Here is a 20,993-nt window from a genome sequence, read left to right as displayed (position 1 = left end):
AAGAAAGAAAGGAGAGAAAGAGACAGACAGAAAGAAAAAAAGAGTAAAAGAAAAAGAGGGGGGAGGCAGGGAGAAAGGAAGGAAAGAAGGAAGAAGGGATGGAGGAAAAAAGGAAGGAAGGAGGGAGGGATGGAGAGAAGGAAAGAAGGAAGGAAGGAAAGAGAGAAAGAAAGAAAGAAAGAAGAGAAAGTGAGAGACAGAAAGAGAAAGAAAGGAAAAAAAGAAAAAGAGGGAGGGTAGGTGGAAGGAAGGAAAGAAGGAAGAAGGGATGGAGGGAAAGAGGAAGGAGGGAAGGAAGGAGGGAGAGAAGGGAAGAAGGAAGGAGAGAAAGAAAGAACGAAGAAGAAAGAAAGATAGAAAGAAAGAAGAGAAAGTGACAGAGACAGAAAGAGAAAGAAAGGAGAAAAAGAAATAGGGAGAGGGTAGGTGGAAAGAAGGAAAGAAGGAAGAAGGGATGGAGGGAAAGAGGAAGGATGGAAGGAAGGAGGGAGAGACGGGAAGAAGGAAGGAGAGAAAGAAAGAACGAAGAAGAAAGAAAGATAGAAAGAAAGAAAGAAAGAAAGAAAGGAGAGAGAGTCAGAAAAAGAAAAGAGAAAAAGAAAAAGGAGGGAAGAGAGGAAAAGGAAGGAAGGAAGGAAGGAAGGAAGGAAGGAAGGAAGGAAGGAAGGAAGGAAACTAACTTACCCTCCGCTGAACGGATTCTCTCCCGGAATGACATGGGTGCTGTCCTTGCCAACGAGAAACCTGACCCGATCATAGAAAGAGTAGAGCTTCTGTTGGGACATGGGGGCCTGTGTCTCCTGGATGATGTCCAGGGGATCTGGAGAGCCCAAGCAGAGCGTGTTGGTCCGGCACAGAGACTGAAAGCAGCAGTCGGGGTCCATGCAGTCCACTAACCCATCTGTGGACCAAAGAGACAAAGACATGTTGGAGAGGAGCCTCAGTGGGGTATCTGGAATACTTAGCTCTGCAACCTGGGAATTTAAGCAACAGCAACAGCTCTTAAGACTTATATACCCAGTGGTGGGCTGCAACTGGTTTAACAACGGTTCTGTGAGCGTGCGCTTTGCGAGCGCCTGCGGGCTTCACACACGCTTGTGCCTAATGCGCTTGTGTGCAGTGTTCAAAATTTGAACAATCTGAAGCAGTTTGAAGCTCAGCTGCTTACCTTCTAAGGCTACTTACCGGTAAGTAGAACAGCGGAAACACGCAAATCAGCTGAGCCAGAAAGAAGGAAATATAGGACAGGATAGGGCGGGGGCAGGTGGGGCCAACTGATTGTCGGAACTACCGGTTCATCCAAATCCGGTCCGAACCGGCAGCAGCCCACCACTGTATATACCGCTTCACAGTGCCTTCCAGCCTTCTCTAAGCGGTTTACAAATATCAGCATCTTGCCCTCAACAATCTGGGTCCTCGTTTGACCGAACTTGGAAGGATGGAAGGCTGAGTCAACCTTGAGCCAGTCAGGAGCGAACTGCTGGCAGTGGGCAGAGTTAGCCTGCAATATTGCATTCTAACCACTGTGCCACCATGGCTCCTTCCTTCCTTCCTTCCTTCCTTCCTTCCTTCCTTCCTTCCTTCCTTCCTTCCTTCCTTCCTTCCTTCCTTCCCAATAGCACTTAGTCTTATATACCGCTTCACAGTGCATTCCAGCCTTCTCTAAGCAGTTTACAGAGTCAGCCTATTGCCCCCCAACAATCTGGGTCCTCATTTTACACACCTCAGAAGGACAGAAGGCTGAGTTAACCTTGAGCCAATCAGGATCAAACTCCTGGCAGGGAGCAGTAAATTACTGCATCCTAATAACCACTGAGGCATCTTCCTTCCTTCCTTCCTTTTATCCTTCCACCTTTCTTCTTTCCTCTCTTCTCCCTCCCTCCTTCCTTCCTTCCTTCCTTCCTTCCTCCCTCCCTCCCTCCCTCCCTCCCTTCCTTCCCAATAGACTTATATACTGCTTCACAGTGCTTTCCAGCCCTCTCTAAGCAGTTTACAGACTCAGCCTATTGCCCCCCAACAATCTGGGTCCTCATTTTACCCACCTGTTGTGACCCCGACTCCCGAGCCTGTCCTAACAGAGGAAGAGGACTCAGAAGGTGAGGGGGAGGAACTGATAAGGCCTCCCTCTTCAGGACCCTCCTCTCTGGCAATGCCTCAGGTTCCATCCGAAGGCCAAGAGGAACAGCCTGGGATATGCCAGGAGGAAAGCATATTGGAACAACAACAGATAGGGAGCAAGGATGATGAATCCTGGCTTGATCCCAGGCAGCGTCGGAGGGAGAAGCATGCACAGCAACGAAAGAGGCGTGGGAGGGCCAGAGATTGAGCTGAGTCACTGAGCCACACCCCACAAGGAATAAAAGTGGGTGTGATTGCTCTTCAGGCTTTGTGACGGTCAAAGTTAAAAACCTGAGAGTCACATCGCGTTACCTGGAATCTGGCTTGTACATATTTGGGTTGGACCTTGGCTAACTCTTGCTTCGTGGATTACTTTTTGCTACTAGACCAGACTGAGGATAAACTCTCTCTTGCTTACTGTGAGTGAAAACTGACTTGGCAGGCATATTGCAGTTTACTGCCAAAACTCTTATCTGCAAGGGTTTCTAGTCTGATTGCTTAATAAAAACTTGGCAGGCGTGCCTGGTTGTGTGTTTGCCTGTGTGGGGAAGGGGGACAGAACACCACCTCAGAAGGATGGAAGGCTGAGTCAACCTTGAGCCAGTCAGGATCGAACTGCTGGCAGTGAGCAGAGTTAACCTGCAATACTGCATTCTAACCGCTGCGCCACCACAGCTCATAATCCCTGTACCAATATCTCCTGGTACAGATGCATTTATTTATTTAGTGCCTTTGAGTCAGCCTTGACTTCTGAAGATTGCCTGGATCAGTTCCTACAGTATTCCTGGCCAGATTTTTAGACGCGATTTGTCGTTGCCTCCTTCCTAGGACTCACTTAACAAAGGTCTCACTTAGCTCCAGAAATATCCGGCTCAATTGTGGTCGTAAATCGAGGACTACCCTGTATTAGGAGGCATTTTTTTTAATCCAGCCAAGATTGTCCTGGGGGTGACTCATAAACTTCAATCCAAGGTGCAAATTAGCTGCTTGAAAGAATCTCTTGTCTGGATGGGTCCCAAAATTAAACAGATACAGATTGACAGAGTTGGACACCACCCAAGCAGGAGATCCAAGCAGGAGGTCTCTTCTTGAAAGCCTCCAGTGATGAAGCTCCCACAACTTCTGAAGTGTCCCAGGTTTTTTTCCAGACACATGTAAGAGATTGTCAAGGAACAATGGACCACTTTAAATAATGCCTTTTTCTTTCTTTTTTTTAAAAGGAGGAGAAAGTTTCTTTTCTGAGGGGGGCCCTCCAGAAAAATCACGCTAAATGTCGTCATTTCCTGGCCAGTTCAACAGAAGTACAGAGGACGGCTCTACATCTGTATTCCTGACACATCTGGATGAGAACGATGGCCTTGAGCTGGCTGTCAATAGAACTGAGGAGGGGGATATTTAATTTCACGAGAAATTGTTGTTTTTTGCAGCCTGGGGGTGGGGGGTTTATCAGAAGGGGCAGCGGGTTATTTCTGTGGGTTCCTGTCTCAACTGCCCCCCCCTCAAAATCTTTTTCCCAAAGGAAACAATCTGGATTTGTTACCACACCGGACTAACTTAAAGCATTCAATCATTTGTACATTTTAGGAAAAAAAGCCACCCCATTTTTAAATCCTCTTGATATAGATAAGCTCCGACTGGGATTTATCTTGTTTCCTTTCTCCAAAAATCATGCAGTCTTGGCGGTGCCCGCAGGGCTCAGGAACGGAGAAGGGACTTCGGCTGACGGGAATCCAGGCTTCAGATAGTCCTTGACTTACAACTGTTGGTTTAGTGACTGTTGTTTCGACGTTACGACGGCAATGAAGAAAAGAAAGTGACTTAGGACCAGGGTGGATTTGATTTAAATCGAGTTGATTTAAATCACAATTTAAATCATGATTTAAATCACTAGTAAAAAGGCTTGATTTAAACCAACTCGATTTAAATCGTAATTTTTAAAGAGCAACTGTCATCTCTGCTACTCCTTTGACCCACTGTTGACTCACCGATAGTCCCAGCGTTGCAGAATATACAGCCTCCTGCTACATAACTAAGATCCATTTCATGCTGAATAAACTCAATTATTGATGTATCTTAAATAGAAAACTATCTTACGATAGATTTTTACCCCAAAAGTTTTTTATTAAAATAAATTCGATAAAAATAAAAAAAATCCGATTTAAATAAAAAAATCCGATTTTTTTGATTTTTTTAAAAAATTCATTGATTTTTATCCACCCTACTTAGGACCATTTTAAACACTTTAATGACCGTTTCAGCCATCCCCATGGTGAGGTAATTTATATTCAGAGGCTTGACAACGGACTCACATTTATGACGGCTGGAGTGGCCCTGAGGTCATGTGATTTCCCCTTTTGCAGCCTTCTGACGAGCAAAGTCCATGTGAAGCCTGATTCACTGAATGACCGTGTAACTATCTTACAGTGGTGGCCAAAATCGTGGAAACCTTTTGGGAAAAGTGTATTTTCTAAAACTAGCTAATAGCACCACTTTTTGGGGGGAGTAGTACCCTAAGATTATATAGCAATGGAGAGATAATTTAATCAAGAATGTCATGCCATAACTTTTATGAAGGATTTGCTATTAGAATAGCAGTGACAGTATAAAGAAGAAAAGGGAAACACGTAGAAAAAACGAGATCTACAAAAATGATCACCACAGAAAAAAACGAGATCTACAAAAAAACACATGTCAGTGAATACTTTGTTGGGTAATCTTTAGCATGAATGATGGCCTGACAACGTCTTCCCATGGAGGGAACCAAGTCTTTTAGTTCCGCAGCTGTTCTAATAATGTGAAACCAAGATTGAATGATGGCTTCTATTAACTGGGTTTTATTGCTGGGTCGCTTCTGACTAACAAGTTTCTTTAGTTGGCTCCATAGATTTTCCATTGGGCGAAGGTCTGGGCTATTCCCAGGCCATTCCAGCAGTGGAATAGGATTATCTTGAAACTCCCGAAAAATAAAAGTGGTGTTATTAGCCATCAAACCTCAAAAATACACTTTTCCCAAAAGGTTCCCACAATTTTGGCCACTACTGGAACAACATCAGTGATCCGCTTAACAACGGTGGCAAGCAAGGTTTGCAAAATGGGGCAAAATTGACTGGAACAAATTTCTCATTCAGGTCTTTTCCTGTATAAGATTGAGAGTATCTTGGTGACATTTCTACGAGGTCCCACTCGTCATCTTCAGGCTGGTGTCTTCGTCTTTGTGCTTGTGTGAGGAAAGCGTGATCGGAGATGCCGTCTCTCTATAAATACTGGTGGGGAGGTGAGGAGTGCTGGCTTTGTTGTTGTAAGCGGGTTTGTTGGCTGTGTTGTTACATCTTGATTAGTTGATGGAGTTGATGTTTTGCAGATTAGTCGGCTGTTTCGTAACATCCTGTGTGGGCGAGGTCCTAGCTGTGTGCCCATTAGTCTTTTGTGTTTTAACGATCTGGGTAATGGGTTGTGTGGTAGCATCCTGAGTTCTATTGTAGAGACATCTATGGATTATATATATATATAGCGCCTTGCAGTCATGTAATGCCACATCTCTTTTATGTGTGTGGAGATTCTCAGTCATCCAGATTCATGGTTGTCCCGAAGGTGCTTTTTCAAAAGGCAACTGGTCTTTGTTTTTCCTTGAAGACATTTCACTTCTCATCCAAGAAGCTTCCTCAGTTCTGACAATCAGTTCCGTAGACATTCAGTTCTGACAGGTCAGAACCGAAGAAGCTTCCTGGATGAGAAGCAAAACGCCTTCAAGGAAAAACAAAGTCCAGTTGCCTTTTAAAAAAAGCTACCTTCGGGATATCTCTTTTATTTTTAATCTAGCAAGTATGAGAGATCTCTTTGCAACAAAGTAAATTGTGGGTAATCGGCAATGTGGGTTTATGTCAATGTGGCTTGCCCTGTCAATGTTGGTTGAACCAGTTTTTGGTGGTTCCTTGATTAGGCTGTTATTTACTGTTTGTCTCAGTTGCTGGTTCTTTGACTGGGGTGTTGTTTAATTCTCTAGTGCTAATCTTGGTGACATGGCAATCTGCTTGTATATAAACAGAGAGCAAACCGTACTCCCTTTTACCGTAGCACTGATGATGTTACCTAGTTGGGCCATAAAACGTCTACAAGAAAACAACCAAGCTCAGAGAGCTCAAAGGACCCTAAAGTCCTCCTCCTATTCGAACCACATTCCCTTCTAGCACTGATGATGTTACCTAGCTGGGTAATGAAACGTCTGCAAGAAAACAACCAAGCTCAGGGAGCACCAAGGAGCCTAAAGTCCTCCTCCTCCTCCAATCTCACTCTCTTCTTGAACTGATGATGTTACCTAGCTGGGTAATGAAACCTCTGCAAGAAAACAACCAAGTTCAGAAAGTACCAAGGACCCTAGAATCCTCCTCTTCCTCCTCCTACCCCATTTCCTTCTAACACTGATGAAATTACCTAGTTGGGTCATGAAACGTCTACAAGAAAACAGCCAAGCTCAGAGAGCACCAAGGACCCCACAGTTCAACCCTGAGCTAAAAATATTCTCTTTTATTGGAACAGAAGTATTTTATCCAGAGAGAAAACTGTACCAGTTTCACAGCAGCCTGCAAGAATCTTACCCTTTATGACATAAATCCATAATATCCTGAATTGCAGGGGGAAAAAAAAGCCAATTTTGAACTGGCTTTTAGTCCAACCCAACTTTGAAATGTTCAGAGAGGACATCCCAAAGGGGTGTCCTGTTTGGTTTCAAATCTGGGACTCGGTTTCTTTCTTGTGATCATTTCTATCCGTGCAAAATGAAGATTGGCGATGAATAAACCCGGTTAGCAAGACGAATCTTACCTCCATCGTTGTCTTTTGCGTCTCCGCACGCCGTCTCCATGGACGTATCACAGCCTGTCCCTCTCCAGCCCAGCTGACAGACACAGTGCCACCCGTTCATGTCCAGAGTGCATCTACCGTTGCCGTTACACAACCCGGGGCATCCCTCTGGAAGGGGGAAAAGGAAAGGGAAGTTTAGCTGGGGAAGACAATTAAATATTTGAGCACAAGATTCACAGGCCATTTACATATTGCAAACAAAGATTGAGTGATGATTTGCTGTTTGGGGCCGTTTTGCTCCTGTTGTGGCCCGCCAGCGGCCAGAGGAGCTGGTAGCAGATTCGGACAGTGAGGAGGTTGGGGAGGAACATGGACCAGTCCTGGAGTCTGGGGAAGGCTCTGACGAGGGCTCTGCGTCGGAGGTAGCGAGAGGGCCAGGGCCATATGCCAGTTATCAGCTGCCTTCGGAGTCAGACATCAGTGAGGCAGATGATCAGCTGAAGCCTGTTCCCAGTGTTCGCATGCACAGAGTTGTCAGACGAAGGGAACAGCTAAAGAACAAGGGTCGACTCAGGAGTAAAGCCACAGGTGGACGATGAATGGCCGCTCCCAGAGGGAATAAAAGAGGAACGAAAGGGGAGGGGAGTTTGTAGGAGACAATTCGTTCGCTTAATTGGTTCGGGACTCTCTGAGACTCCTTGCCATGTTTTGAAGATATCGGCCTGGCAGCTCTCCAAGCCAGATAAGGTCTGTGACTGTAAATGCTCCCTTGAAAGACTTTGCTGGATGTGAATGAGAGGAATTCACAGTAACTTAATAAAAAGGTTTTTTTGTCGGGATAAGGAGTCTGCTTTGTGGTTTGGGGAAGCCTAGGTAAGAACAGCTCCTAGGGAAATTTTACTACATCAGATCAATATTTTCCCCCGTGGGTATGAAACAGAATGGCTTGTTATGCGGTAATACAGGTCATCCTTGACTTACAACTACAATTGAGCCTGAAATTTCCACCGTTAAGCTTGCCGTGATCGGCTTTTGCGATCTTCTGTCAAGCAAAGTCCGTGGAGAAGCCAAATCCCGTTTAACAACCGTTTTACTAACTTAACAATAGTGGGGATTCACTTCACGATGACTGTGAGGTCGTAAAATGGGACAAAACTCCCTCACCACCGTCTGGCTTAGCGACTGAAATTTTGGAGCCTATTGTGGTCATAATTTGAGGACAACCTGTAAGCTTGGCAACATTGTAGTACGTTCTCAAGGTAAACCAAGAATGGAAATCATAGCATTCTCATTTTCTCGATTTTCATTTCCAGTGGTAATAACAGAAGGTGGGTTGATGAACAAGAAGTACAGGTAGTCCTCGAGTTATGACCACAACTGAGCCCCAAATTTTTGTTGCTAAGCGAAACATTTGTGAAGTGATTTTTGCCCGATTTTACGACCTCTCTTGACATCTTTGTTCAGTGAATCCCTGCCATTGTTAAGTGAGTAACACGGTTGTTAAGTGGATCTGGCTTTCCCATGGACTTTGCTTGTCAGAAGGTCACAAAAGGAGAACACGTGACTCCCCTGGGAGACTGCGACCGCCATAAATATGAGCCCGTTGCTAAGCGTCCAAATTTTGATCACGTGACCATGGGGATGCGTCTGTATGAAAAACGGTCATAGGTTGCTTGTTTCAGTGCCATTGCAACTTCAAACGGTCACTAAACAAACTGTTGTAAGTCGAGGACTATCTGTATTGGCCAAAAAGTTACTAGTTCATGTGGAAAAAAATGAAAGTAAAGATGCAGGGCAGTGATGACAAGTTACTGCATTGGTGTGCACAGGGACTTAAAAAGAAAAAAAAGATAAGATAATGGGAAAATGGCCGTCCCACTTGGGCCGAAAGTTTATTTCTCATTCTTCCTTGACAAATGGGAACAAAAATTCAACTAGTATGTTCTTCTACAACAGAGGTGTCAAACTCAAGGCCTGCGGGCCAAATCCGGCCTGCGGGGTGCTTAGATCTGGCCCGCAGGGCCGCCCTGGAAGCAACGCATGCGGCCCTCCCGAGCTCCATTTTCACTGGCAGGAGGACGTCGCAGACGAAAATGGAGCTCGGGGGCCCGTTTCCACTGGCAGAGCACTCAGGCCGCCACAGGCGCTCTGGTCAAGCTGGCCATGCCCACCCTGGCCACGCCCACCCCGGCTCCCTGAGGTAAAACACAACCCTGATGCGGCCCTCAATGAAATTGAGATTCACACTCCTGCTCTAGATTATAGGAGGAGGAACAGCAGAAACTGTGGGAGGAATTAAAAGAGGCAGTGGCTTAGAATTCCTACGTAGTCACAAGCAGACTTAAATCCAATCCCCCTTGAATTCTGTGGATCATTATCTAAGCCCAAGCAGGCACCCCTGACACGAGTGATGTCAAGCTGGCCATGCCCACCCTGGCCATGTCTCCCCCCCCAAGGTCAAACAAAACCCTGATGCGGCCCTCAATGAAATTGAGTTTCACACTCCTGTTCTAGATTGTAGAAGGAGGAACAGCAGAAACTGTGGGAGGAGTTAAAAGAGGCAGCAGCTTAGAATTCCTACATAGTCACAAGCAGACTTAAATCCAATCCCCCTTGAATTCTGTGGACCATTATCTAAGCCCAAACAGGCGCCCGTGACACGAGTGACGTCAAGCTGGCCACACCCACCCTGGCCATGTCCATCCCAGCGCTCCCGAGATCAAACAGAGCCCTGATGCAGCTCTCAATGAAATCGAGTTTGATACGTCTGTTCTAGAAATTTTCACTGATCAAAACATTCATTTCCGATCGCAATTCCATCTGACAAAGCCAACAGCTGCTTCCTTCTGTTTTTATTACAACAGTTCATTTAGTGGCCATTCAAAGTTACGACGGCACTGAAAAAAGTGACTTACAGTTACGATCTTTGTAGCATCCCCATGATCGTGTGATCGAAATCCAGATGCTTGGCAACTGGTCCACATTTATGACCATTGCAGCAGCCCGGGGGGGGGGGGTGTCATGTTATCAAAATTCAGATGCTTGGAAACTGACTCATATTTATGAAGGTCACAGTGTCCCGGGGTCATGTGACCAGCTTTTGCGACCTTCTGACAAGCAAAGTGAGGACCCAGATTGTTGGGGGCAATATGCTATTTAGTATACTGTCTTTGTTGTAAGCCACCCAGAGTCTTCGGAGAGTGGGCGGCATAGAAATACAAATAATAAAATAAATAATAAATAAAAATAAATAAATAAAGTCAATGGGGAAGGCAGATTCACTTAACAGCCGGGTCACTAACTTATCCACTGCAGTGATTCACTTAACAACTGTGGCAAGAAAGATCGTAAAATGGGGCAAAACTCACTTCACAAATGTCTCGCTTCGCGACATAAAATTTTGGGGCTAAATTGTGGTCATCAGCGGGAGGACAACCTGTACTTTCTAGGTTGATTTTTATTCTTTCAAGTGCCATTGTAACTTTGCATCGTCACTAAAAGAACGGTCAAAACGTCGAGGACTTCCTGTATCGTAGTTTGGCGAGGGGGCCGAAAAGTCTGGATTTGGCTTCCAACGGATCGCTTGAACCGTTTCCCATTTCCCACGTTTTTCACGAAAGACAAAAAAAGCCTCTTAAAACTCCCGGTGAAGACAGGATCCTTAAAGAGTCTGATTTTTGAGAGCTGGTTCGGATTAAAGCAGAATGCAACCAATTATTCTCGACTCCAATCAGAATAGCTGATTTGGGGAGTTCAGCAAATGTGTTCATAATTAAGGCAGTCTAAACAACACGAAGTTGTCAGCCGCTTCCAACAGGAATCCTGTCCACAGAAGTCAAGGAGATTTATGGAAGTTGGAACTTACACAACGTTGCTGATTTTTTCCCATAGCTTAGGGTGAATTGAAAATGTTTACTGGCGCTGCATTCGCGCTAACCTAATCCAAAATTTACGGGCTACTCTTTTTTCGGCTGCTGGTAATCCTCCAAAATTTAAACCCTCTCTCTCTCTCTATGTACACACACACACATATTTTGGGCTACGCGACGTTTGTTTTATAGAAATCAGAAGCGGCAATAGAGGATGTGAGGGTCAGAGGGGGCGTTTACTTCCTTTCCCTACCAGTTCGTGCGCATGCACTCTCTACACTTGCACGCACCACCTCTGCACATGTGTATGGACTTCCATGCATGTGCTTTGCTCGTGTGCGTGGCTTGCATGCATGCACGCAGCTTCAAAATGTGCCTAAATAGAACGGCATAGCGCCAGGGAGAGTGAGCGGGCCCACTTGAGATTTCCGCTACTGGTTTGGGCAAACTGGCCCGAACCGGCTGAATACCACCTCTGGTGAGGATGAGGATAATCAGGGAAGGGAGATGATTAGCGAGCCTGTATCTTTGAACCCCAAGGAAACAGGCCAGGAGAGATGAACCACGTACGACGGAGCTGTGGTGGCGCAGTGGTTAGAATGCGGTATTGCAGGCTAGCTCATTGCTCACTGCCAGCAGTTCGATCCTGACTGGCTCAAGGTTGACTCAGCCTTCCCTCTTTCCGAGGTCAGTAAAGTGAGGTACCCAGATTGTTGGGAGGCGATAGGCTGACTGTGAAAACGACTGTGAAGGCGGCCTCCAGGGGGAGAGCCTTCTCTGTGAGGGCACCTACTGTCTGGAATGAGCTCCCCCCGGAGATACGAAGGATCCCAGACCTGCGCACCTTCCACCACGCTGTGAAGACCTTTTTATTCCACCAGGCGGGCTTGGCCTAATCCTTTCCCTCTTTTTTAATATGTAAATTTTAATTTGTTTTAAATTATTGGGGTGTTTTAATTTGTCAGAGCCAAAATTATTTAATTCGATTTTATTTGGTTTTTAAATTTTTTGTATCTGTGTATTTTATTTTATTTTATTTTTTTTTTATTGCAAAAGTTTTACAATTACATTTTCACCCCTTTTTTCACCCCCCCACCACCCTCCCCAAACTTCCCATCCTCCCTAACCCTCCCTAACCCTCCCCCCCCAGACTTCCCTATTACATACTCATAACTAATAACACTAATAAATAAACCTGAACCCATCCCTCCCCCTATATAATTTTTCCTCTTTGTCTCTTTACATTAAAATATTTCTAATACATTATTTTCAAATAAAAGCTATTTGATACTTTCTAGTTTGGTATTTGTTCTGAACATATTCTATCCACCTTTTCCATTCCCATTCATAAGTCTCTTGTGAACAATCTTTTAAATACGCTGAAATCTTCGCCATCTCTGCAAAACTGGCCATCTTCAAAGTCCATTCCTCGATAGTAGGCAAAGCTTCATTCTTCCAGTATTTACCTATCAACAATCTTGCTGCTGTTATCATATACAATATTAGTTTTATTTCACCCCGTGTAAAACCCTTAACTATACCCAATAAAAACAATTGTGGAGAAAATTGAATTTTTTTCTTCAAAACATTCTGCATGACCCACCAAATTTTTATCCAAAAAGCCTTAACTTTCCTACAGGTCCACCATACATGATAATACGTAGCATCCAAACATTCGCATCTCCAACATTTTGGCTGAACATTAGGGTACATACATGACAACTTTTTAGGATCTAAATGCCATCTATAAAACATTTTATAAAAATTTTCTCTCAGGTTTTGCGACTGTGTAAATTTAACATTCTGAACCCAAATTTTTTCCCAAGTTTCCAGCATCACTGGTTCTTCAAAATTCTGTGCCCACTTAATCATACAATCTTTAACTAATTCCGTTTCTGAATCTCTTTCTAACAAAACATTATAAAGCCTTTTAATATGCATTGGACCTTTCTCTCTTATATGTCTAACCAATTCTTCCTCATGCAACATAATACCAGTTTTTTGGTCCTCTTTCCATCTCATTTGTAATTGATTATATTGTAACCAGGTTAAATTAATCCCTTCGTCCAACAGTGTCTGCAATCTCTTCAGCTGCCATCTGCCCGCATCTGTAAAAAAAACCTCTTTATATAAAAACCCCCCGAGTGACATTATATTTGTATTCCACAAGGTATGACCAAGATCCAGCCATAGCGGTATTTTATAATCCCATTTGAGTCGGTGCTTCTTCCAAACTTTCATCAGAGAGTCTCTAAGTATATGACTTTTAAATACTTTATCCACTTTATTTTCATAGAATAAGTAAGCATGCCATCCAAATTCAAGATCAAAACTTTCTGCATTCAATATTCCAGCCTTTTTATTTCCAAACCAGTCACTTGTTAAAGTTAAAGCTGCTGCATCATAATATAACTGTAGGTTTGGGAGTTTAAGGCCTCCTCTTTCTGGAACATCTTGCATAATTTTCAATTTCACTCTCGGCTTTTTCTCGTTCCAGACAAACTTATTCACACCAGACTGCCAGACTTTCAGTTGTTTATCACTTTTGAGCACCGGAATCATTTGGAACAAAAACAGAAATCTTGGCAAAATATTCATCTTAACTGCTGCTATTCTTCCAAGTAAAGACAGTTGCAGCTTTTTCCAAGTCTCCATGTCTTTCTGAACCTCTCGCCACAACATCTCATAATTATTTTGAAACAATTTCATATTTGATTCTGCAACCTGAATTCCAAGATATTTTACCTTAGGTACAATTTCAAAACCTGCCCTCCTTTCAAGCTCGTGTTTACGATCTTGTGTCATATTCTTAACTATCATTTTAGTCTTTTTTGAGTTCAGTTTAAAACCTGAAACTCTACCATAGTCTTGTATAATGTCGTTCATCAGGATTATTGATTCCATTGGTTGTGATAGGGTAACAACCAGATCATCTGCAAATGCCTTTATTCTATAATCCTCTTGCCTTATCACTATACCTTTCAAAATTTTTGAGTCCCGTATTGTATTTAGCAAGACTTCCAATGTTAATATAAATAAAAGTGGGGACAACGGACATCCCTGTCTTGTTCCTTTTTCAATTTTAAACTCTGTCGTCAAACTTCCATTAATAATAATCTGTGCTTTTTGCTCTTGATAAATTGCTGAAATCGACTGTATAAATTGGTCCCCAAAGCCCATCTTTTTTAAAGTCTTTAGTAGAAAGTTCCAATCCACTCTATCAAAGGCTTTCTCCGCATCCAAAAAAACCAGCACTGCAGAAATCTGTTTATTCTTATCAAGATATTCCAATAAGTCTATTACTTGCCTTACATTATCCTTCATATATCTGCCCTCAATAAATCCCGCTTGGTCCTCATGAATTACTTTTTGGATTACTGGCATCAACCTGTTGGCTAATACCTTCGCATAAATTTTATAGTCTGTGTTCAAAAGAGATATTGGTCTGTAGTTCTCTGGTTTTTTAGGACCAACTTGTTCCTTTGGTATCAGAGATATATAAGCAGTTGTCCAAGATGGGGGTATTTTACCCCCTTGTTGAATATTGCAAAATAAATCTCTAAGTTGTTCCACCATTTCAGCTTGTAAAGTTTTGTAATACACTGCAGTCAAACCATCCGTGCCAGGAGCTTTGGCTGTTTTTAGCTGCTTAATTGCTGCTATTATCTCCTCCTCTGTTATAGGATAATTCATTCTTTCCTTTTGTTGATCAGTAATTTTTGTAACTCTCTTATCCTTTAAATATTTTTCTATAAGTCCATTCTGCACCTCTTCTTTGACATATAATTTAGTATAATAATCCACAAAAGCTTCTTTAATTAATTTTTGTTGAAAAATTTCTTTCCCTCCAATGTTAATACTATCAATAGTCCGTATACTTTGTTTTTTCCTCAGTGTGTAAGCCAACCATCTGCCCGGTTTATTGGCATTGCAAAATGTATTATGCTTCGCGTATTGTAAACTTGTTGCAACTTGTTCCGCCATAAGCATTTGAAATTGGTCTTTCAAAAGTTTTATAGCACTTCGTATTCTTTCATCTGTTGGGTTTTTAATAAGTAATTGTTCCTTATTCTTTATTTCCATTTCCAACTCAGATCTTTTCTTTTGTCGGAACAGTCTATGTTTAGAATTCATGTAGATAAGTACCCCTCTCATATAAGCTTTACTAGCGTCCCAAACAATTTCAATTGGGGTACCTTTATTCAAATTTATCTCAAAAAATTCTTTCAAATGCTTTTTAAGTTCTATTGTATTTTTTTCATATCTAAACAAATTCTCATTTAATCTCCAAGAACGTCTCTCAACCTTATCCATCTCAATTTCTATCCATACAGGGCTATGGTCAGTCAAAGTTCTTGGAAAAATCTTTGTTCTTTTTGTCTTAATAAGTAGATCATTTGACAACAGGATAAAATCAATCCTAGAAAAGGATCTATGTCTATCGGAAAAGAAAGTGTAATCCAATTCATTTGGATTATGTATTCTCCAAACATCTTTTAGTTCCATATCTTCTTTCAAATCAAAAAAAGTCTGCGGTAGTCTAATTCTAGACTTTGCCAAGCTCTTTTTGTCTAATTTAGAATCAATTACTCCATTCCAATCTCCCATAAATAAAATAGATCTATAGTCCCATTGCACTATTTTAGTATGTAACATCTTGTAGAAACAATCCTGTTGTTGGTTGGGAGCATAAATTCCAATCAAAAGAATTTGACCATTTGCTGTAAGCAATTCAATTGCTACAAACCTACCATCTTGATCTACTTCTATAACTTTTGCTGTTAATTTTTTATTTACATAAATAACCACACCATTCTTTTTCTGCGAAGTTGAAGATATATAATGTACTCCTAATTTTGAATTTATCAGATATTTCTGATCTTGAGTTGTAATATGCGTTTCTTGTAAACATATTATATCATTATTAAATTGTTTCAAATATGTAAATAGTTTCTTCCTTTTCTGTGCTGAATTCAACCCATTAACATTCCAAGATAAACACTTAAGGGTCATCGGCCTGTTTCTGGAGCGCAGAGCAAAATATTTGAAGTTCATCCAAGAGCTTCGATCTTGCTCCTCCCATAGCTCCACTCTCTTGTGGGGTACTCTTTGCTGCCTTCTTGTCTTGTCTTTCCTGTTGTTGTTGTTGCTTTTGTTTAAGTAATTTGGATTGAGCTCTAGTTATACGTTGATCTTTAACTTCAGTCAACTGAATCAAATCCAAAATTGGAGAAGAATCCAGCAAGGGCTCACTCAGAAAACCTCCTTCTGCACCTTGCACATTTTCTAATTCCTGCTTAGGCTGTTCTTCCAATTGCCTCTCTTCACTCTCCTTAATCTCCAAAACTGTAGATGTACGTGGAGATGGTGTTCTTTCCTTAAGAATAGTACTATAAAAATGTTGTGCCTTCTCCACAGTATTCAATCGATATCCTTCTCCCTTATATCTAAAAATTATCCCAGCTGGCGCATCCCACCGGAAGGGTATCTGTAAGTCTTTCAATTCCTTAACAAGAAAACCAAATTCTTTTCTAGCTTTCAGCATTTTAGGAGGTAATTCTTTAAAAATTACAAGTCGTGAGCCCCCCACTTGTACAGAGGTGTGAAAAGATTTTTGGAGGATTTCATTTCTAATTTCTCTCTCAGTAAAATATATGACCACATCTCTAGGCAGTTGTCTTTGTCTGGCCACCCAAGAGTTCACTCTGTAAATTTTATCTATTTTGTGAAATACCAGATCAGGGTTAACTTGTAAGATCTTAGCCAGGGCTTCAGAGCAAACTTGTCTCAAGTCCTGTCTCTCCTCCTCTCGAATTCCCCGAAGCCGTATGGCAAATTCCATCGCCCGGAATTGTATCATGACAATCTCATCTTCAATTCTCTGCATTTTATTATCAGCTTCTTCAATTTTATAGTCATTATCTTTCATCCTAACATTAACTTCTAATTTGAGTTCTTCAACTTTAAAATCAACTTTCCCAATAAAATTTGCCAGGCCAGACGCCACTTCTGATATTTTTTTGGTCACCATATTTTGATTCTGCTTCACCATATCTTTAACTTCATTAATTTCCTGCAGAAATTCCTCATGTGATTTTTGAAGTTTATGATCTATTTCCTGTTGAGATTCTTGAAATTTTTCATCCAAAGTTTTAGAAATAAAGTCTTTTAAATCTCCCACATCAAGTTCTTTTTTCTGAGTTTGTAACTGTTGAGCAGGGGGAAGTTGCGTTTGATGTTTATGTGTGGGGGATCCCCCCCCTGATGCCTTCCCTTCCTGCTTCTTTGAAGCCATTGTGCCACGTAAGCTAATTTTTCTAAAGAGGGAAGTTCTTTTTCCTTTCCCTCTTCCACAAAAGCTTCTAAAAAAGTCCCCCAGATTTAATCAAGTGAAGCAGAAGTAAAGCAAAGTCAAATTTTAGAAAAAGAAATTTTTTCTTTAGATAGAGCAACTTTGTAGCAGCTTTATAACTTTGTAACAAAGCAGGAAGGCTTCACAAATCCACTTTCATTAGCTCGTTAACTCAAATGCTGGGCGCCATTTTTTTTCAAATCACTTTCACTCACTCACTTTCTCTTTTAAATTAGAAAGTCAACAAAGCACTGATACTTGCAGTTTTCAAGTTTCTGGATTCAAGTTGATATTTCCGTTGTTTGTTAAAATTAGTTCCTTTCGCTTTAAGAGTTTGCTGCTGCCGGCTTGTTCTGCTAATTAGCAGAAACGTCCCACGCCGCCCGGAGTTTCAGCAGGTTGGAAGGGAGCCACGCCTGTTTCCTCCCCAGAAACAGTTCCCTGGGGGGTTACAGGGGCTCAACCTGTACCCTGCTATCTCTTCTCCTTCAATCTTCAAGATTTTGGAGTTTTCGAGCCGCTCCTCAATAGCGGGGCGGCTCTACAGGCGGCGGGGCTGGCGGTCTTTAAAGAAACACCGCCGTCGCCGAGGCTCGCAAACCGGAAGTGTATCTGTGTATTTTATTGTTTGGCTGTTCACCGCCCTGAGTCCTTCGGGAGTAGGGCGGTATACAAATCAAATAAATATAAATATAATATAATATAAATATAAAACCGCTTAAAGAGGGCTGTAAAACACTATGAAGCGGTATAGACCATGTTTCCCCCCCAAAATAAGACTGAGTCTTATATTAATTTTTGCTCCAAAAGATGAATTATGGCTTATTTTCCAGTTAGGTCTTATTTTGGAGGAAATACAATACCACACGTCTGTCTGCTGACGATCTTAACTGGGGCTTATTTTTGGGGTAGGACTTATATTACAAACATTCTGCAAAATCATGCTAGGGCTTGTTTTCCGGTTGGGTCTTATTTTGGGGAAAATACAGTACTAAACGCCTCCGTCTGCTGACGATTTTAACTGGGGCTTATTTTTGGGGTAGGACTTATATTACGAGCATCCTGAAAAATCATGCTAGGGCTTATTTTCCGGTTGGGTCTTATTTTCGGGGAAACAGGGTAAGTCTAAGGGCTATTGTGAATGGAGAAAGTAGGGAGAGAGGGAGGGAGGGAGAGAAAGAAGGAAGGAAGGAGCCATGGTGACGCAGTGGTTAGAATGCAGTATTGCAGACTAACTCTGCCCACAGCCAAGAGTTCGATTCTGATCGGCTTGATTCTGACCTTTCCTAGGTGGGTAAAATGAGGACCCAGATTATTGTGGGCAATGTGCTGATTCTGTACACCGCTTAGAGAAGGCTCAGCCCTTAGCCCCATCACTGGGCTTCCAAAAGGATGCCTTTGTCCAACCCAATAAAATTTATTGTCCTGTCATCAGACAAACTAAGATCTCAAGCCTAGGGGCTTTTCTGTACAACACCCGTAATCAGCTGCATGTCTTAAAACAGCAGAGGAAATTGTTCCTAGTTTCTTTTTATCTCCATTACAGCTGCACTTTGGTAAATTAAATTACAATTAATTTAAAGGAATTAAAATTTCGAGTAACAGAGTTAGCCTCAACCCAGAGTGGTAGCCACTATACATCCGGGGAAAATCCAGGAAAAGCAAAATTGCCAACTTTTAATGGCTTTTCCCCCCCTTGGGAGGGGGGTGAAGTATCTGTGAAAATTTATAGTTTTTTTTTTAAAAAGCAGGAAACCTCCCTGAGCTTAAAGAGGGATAGAATTTCAATCTCCCCTAAACAGGATGGGTTTATCTGGAATGAGACTTCCCATGCCGACATCTGTGAAAGAGAATCTAAATTGGTTTGTCTACCAGTTTTGCAAATGGGGTAGCTTTTTTCGGGGAGGAGGCAGGGCATTATTGTGTGTCTTTATATTTGTGCGCGAGATCAGAAAGCGCTAAGTGGGAGAAATATTTAGACTGAACAGCCAAAAAGCAGAGACAGACAGAGATCCAAGAGAGGAATGTGGGAGGCAAGTTAAAAAAAAGCATAGCAATTAAAAGTATTGAAGCGGGCAAGAGACGATGGATAGATGATTTCTCTTTTTTGTTGTTCTGATTTGCTTCTCCCTTTGTCTCTGTTTCTTTTCTTTTTTTTTAGGTAGATGACATAAATAGAAGTTAGGTAGGATAGAAAGAAAAAGTCTTTTAATAAAGGGTGGCATGATTAAAAGTTAGAATAAGTGATAGAAATAGGAGAAGGGGGAATATTAGTGTATACACTTTTATATAATAAAATAAAAGTTAATAACAAGAGAACACATGGAATAATTGAACAATGACAGATTGCAACTTGATATAAACGTGTATCATTATTAGAACTGAATGTAATAACTATGATTCATTTACTAGTTTTATATTCGTATTAGAATGTAGGATACCAGGTGCCACACTGTTCACGGATTGATTTGATATGTTTGTTTTAAAAAAAGAAAAGAAAGAAAGTGCTCATAAAACAGTGTTTGGGTCAGGATAGTTTGAAAAAGATTCAAGATCTGCAAATTTGGAACTTCTGAAACCAGGTTAAAATTACTGATTTGTCTTTATGTCCTGCCTTTATTATTTTTATAACTAACTCATGGTAGCAAACATACCTAATGCACATTTCTCCAAACAATGCCGACTGGCGGCCCCCAGGGGGAGGGCCTTCTCTGTGGGGGCACCTACTATCTGGAACGAGCTCCCCCCAGAGATACGGAGGATCCCGGATCTGCGCACCTTCCGCCGCGCTTTAAAGACCTTTTTATTTCACCAGGCGGGCCTGGCCTAATTTTCTCCCTCTTTTATAAAAGATTTTTAATTTTTTAATTTTTTAGTATTTTATATATTGAAATTTTAAATTAGGTTTTAAATTGATTGGGGTTTTAATTTGTCTGGGCCAAAACTATTTAATTTGATTTTAATTCCACTTTTAAATTTTGTATGTATGTATTTTATTGTTTGGCTGTGCACCGCCCTGAGTCCTTCGGGAGTAGGGCGGTATAGAAATCAAATCAAATAAATAAATAAATAAATAAATTTTTCCCACGACAACAACAACCTTGTGAGGTGGGCTGGGCTGAGAGAGAGAGAGAGAGAGAGAGAGAGAGAGAGAGAGAGAGAGAGAGAGAGAGAGACGGGGGGGAGTGGCCCAAAGTCACCCAGCTGGCTTTAACTTTAAGCACTAGATCAAAACTGGCTTATGCTATAGAGAAAACAGATAAAGAGAAAGCCTAATTCATACTAAAATCATTGAATTTATTTACTTTATTTATTAAGTTTATATCGTACGGGGCTGGTCAAATTAAAGCATGTTTTTTCCCAAGATACAAGGCAAACTTGGACATTGCGAGGGGCGATTTTCTATCCAGAACTGTTTCAGGGGTGAAATCCAGCAAGTTCTGACAGGTTCTGGAGAACTGGTAGCGGAAATTTTGAGTAGTTCGGAGAACCGGCAAATACCACCTCTGGCTGGCCCGAGAGTGGGTTGGGAATGGAGATTTTCTAATATCCTTCCCCCAGGGGTGGGGAGGGAATGGGGATTTTGCAGTATCCTTCCCCCTGGAGTGGGGTGGAAATGGAGATTTTGCAGTATCCTTCCCCTGCCATGCACACCAAGCCATGCCCACAGAACCGGTAGTAAAAAAAAAATTGGATTTCACCACTGCACTGTTTTCACATATAGCGTATGTCAAAATGATCTTCTGTTAAGTTTTTTAGCCGCAGAAATGGCTGGATGGCCTATGATCATGTACCTTCACACAGCACAGGCCTAACTTAACAGAATAGGAGAGTTGGAAGCAGGGGTGAAATCC

The 20,993-nt window shown here is 41.9% G+C and overlaps 1 protein-coding gene across 1 annotated transcript in view; it reads right to left on the bottom strand.

Moving 5' to 3' along the window:
- TENM4 (teneurin transmembrane protein 4) overlaps positions 1–20,993 on the bottom strand; it is a 326,501-nt gene that overhangs the window by 76,706 nt on the left and 228,802 nt on the right. The window contains 2 exon segments of the mRNA XM_070942973.1: positions 685–901; positions 6,940–7,086. Of these exon segments, the coding sequence (XP_070799074.1) occupies positions 685–901; positions 6,940–7,086 (364 nt within the window).

This window comes from Pituophis catenifer, unplaced genomic scaffold (assembly GCF_029215685.1).
Source record: "Pituophis catenifer annectens isolate HBS135680 unplaced genomic scaffold, rPitCat1.0.hap2 SCAF_4, whole genome shotgun sequence".
Taxonomy (NCBI): Eukaryota; Metazoa; Chordata; class Lepidosauria; order Squamata; family Colubridae; genus Pituophis; species Pituophis catenifer.
Note: the sequence above shows the minus strand (reverse complement) of the source record. Positions and strands in the feature narration are given on the sequence as shown.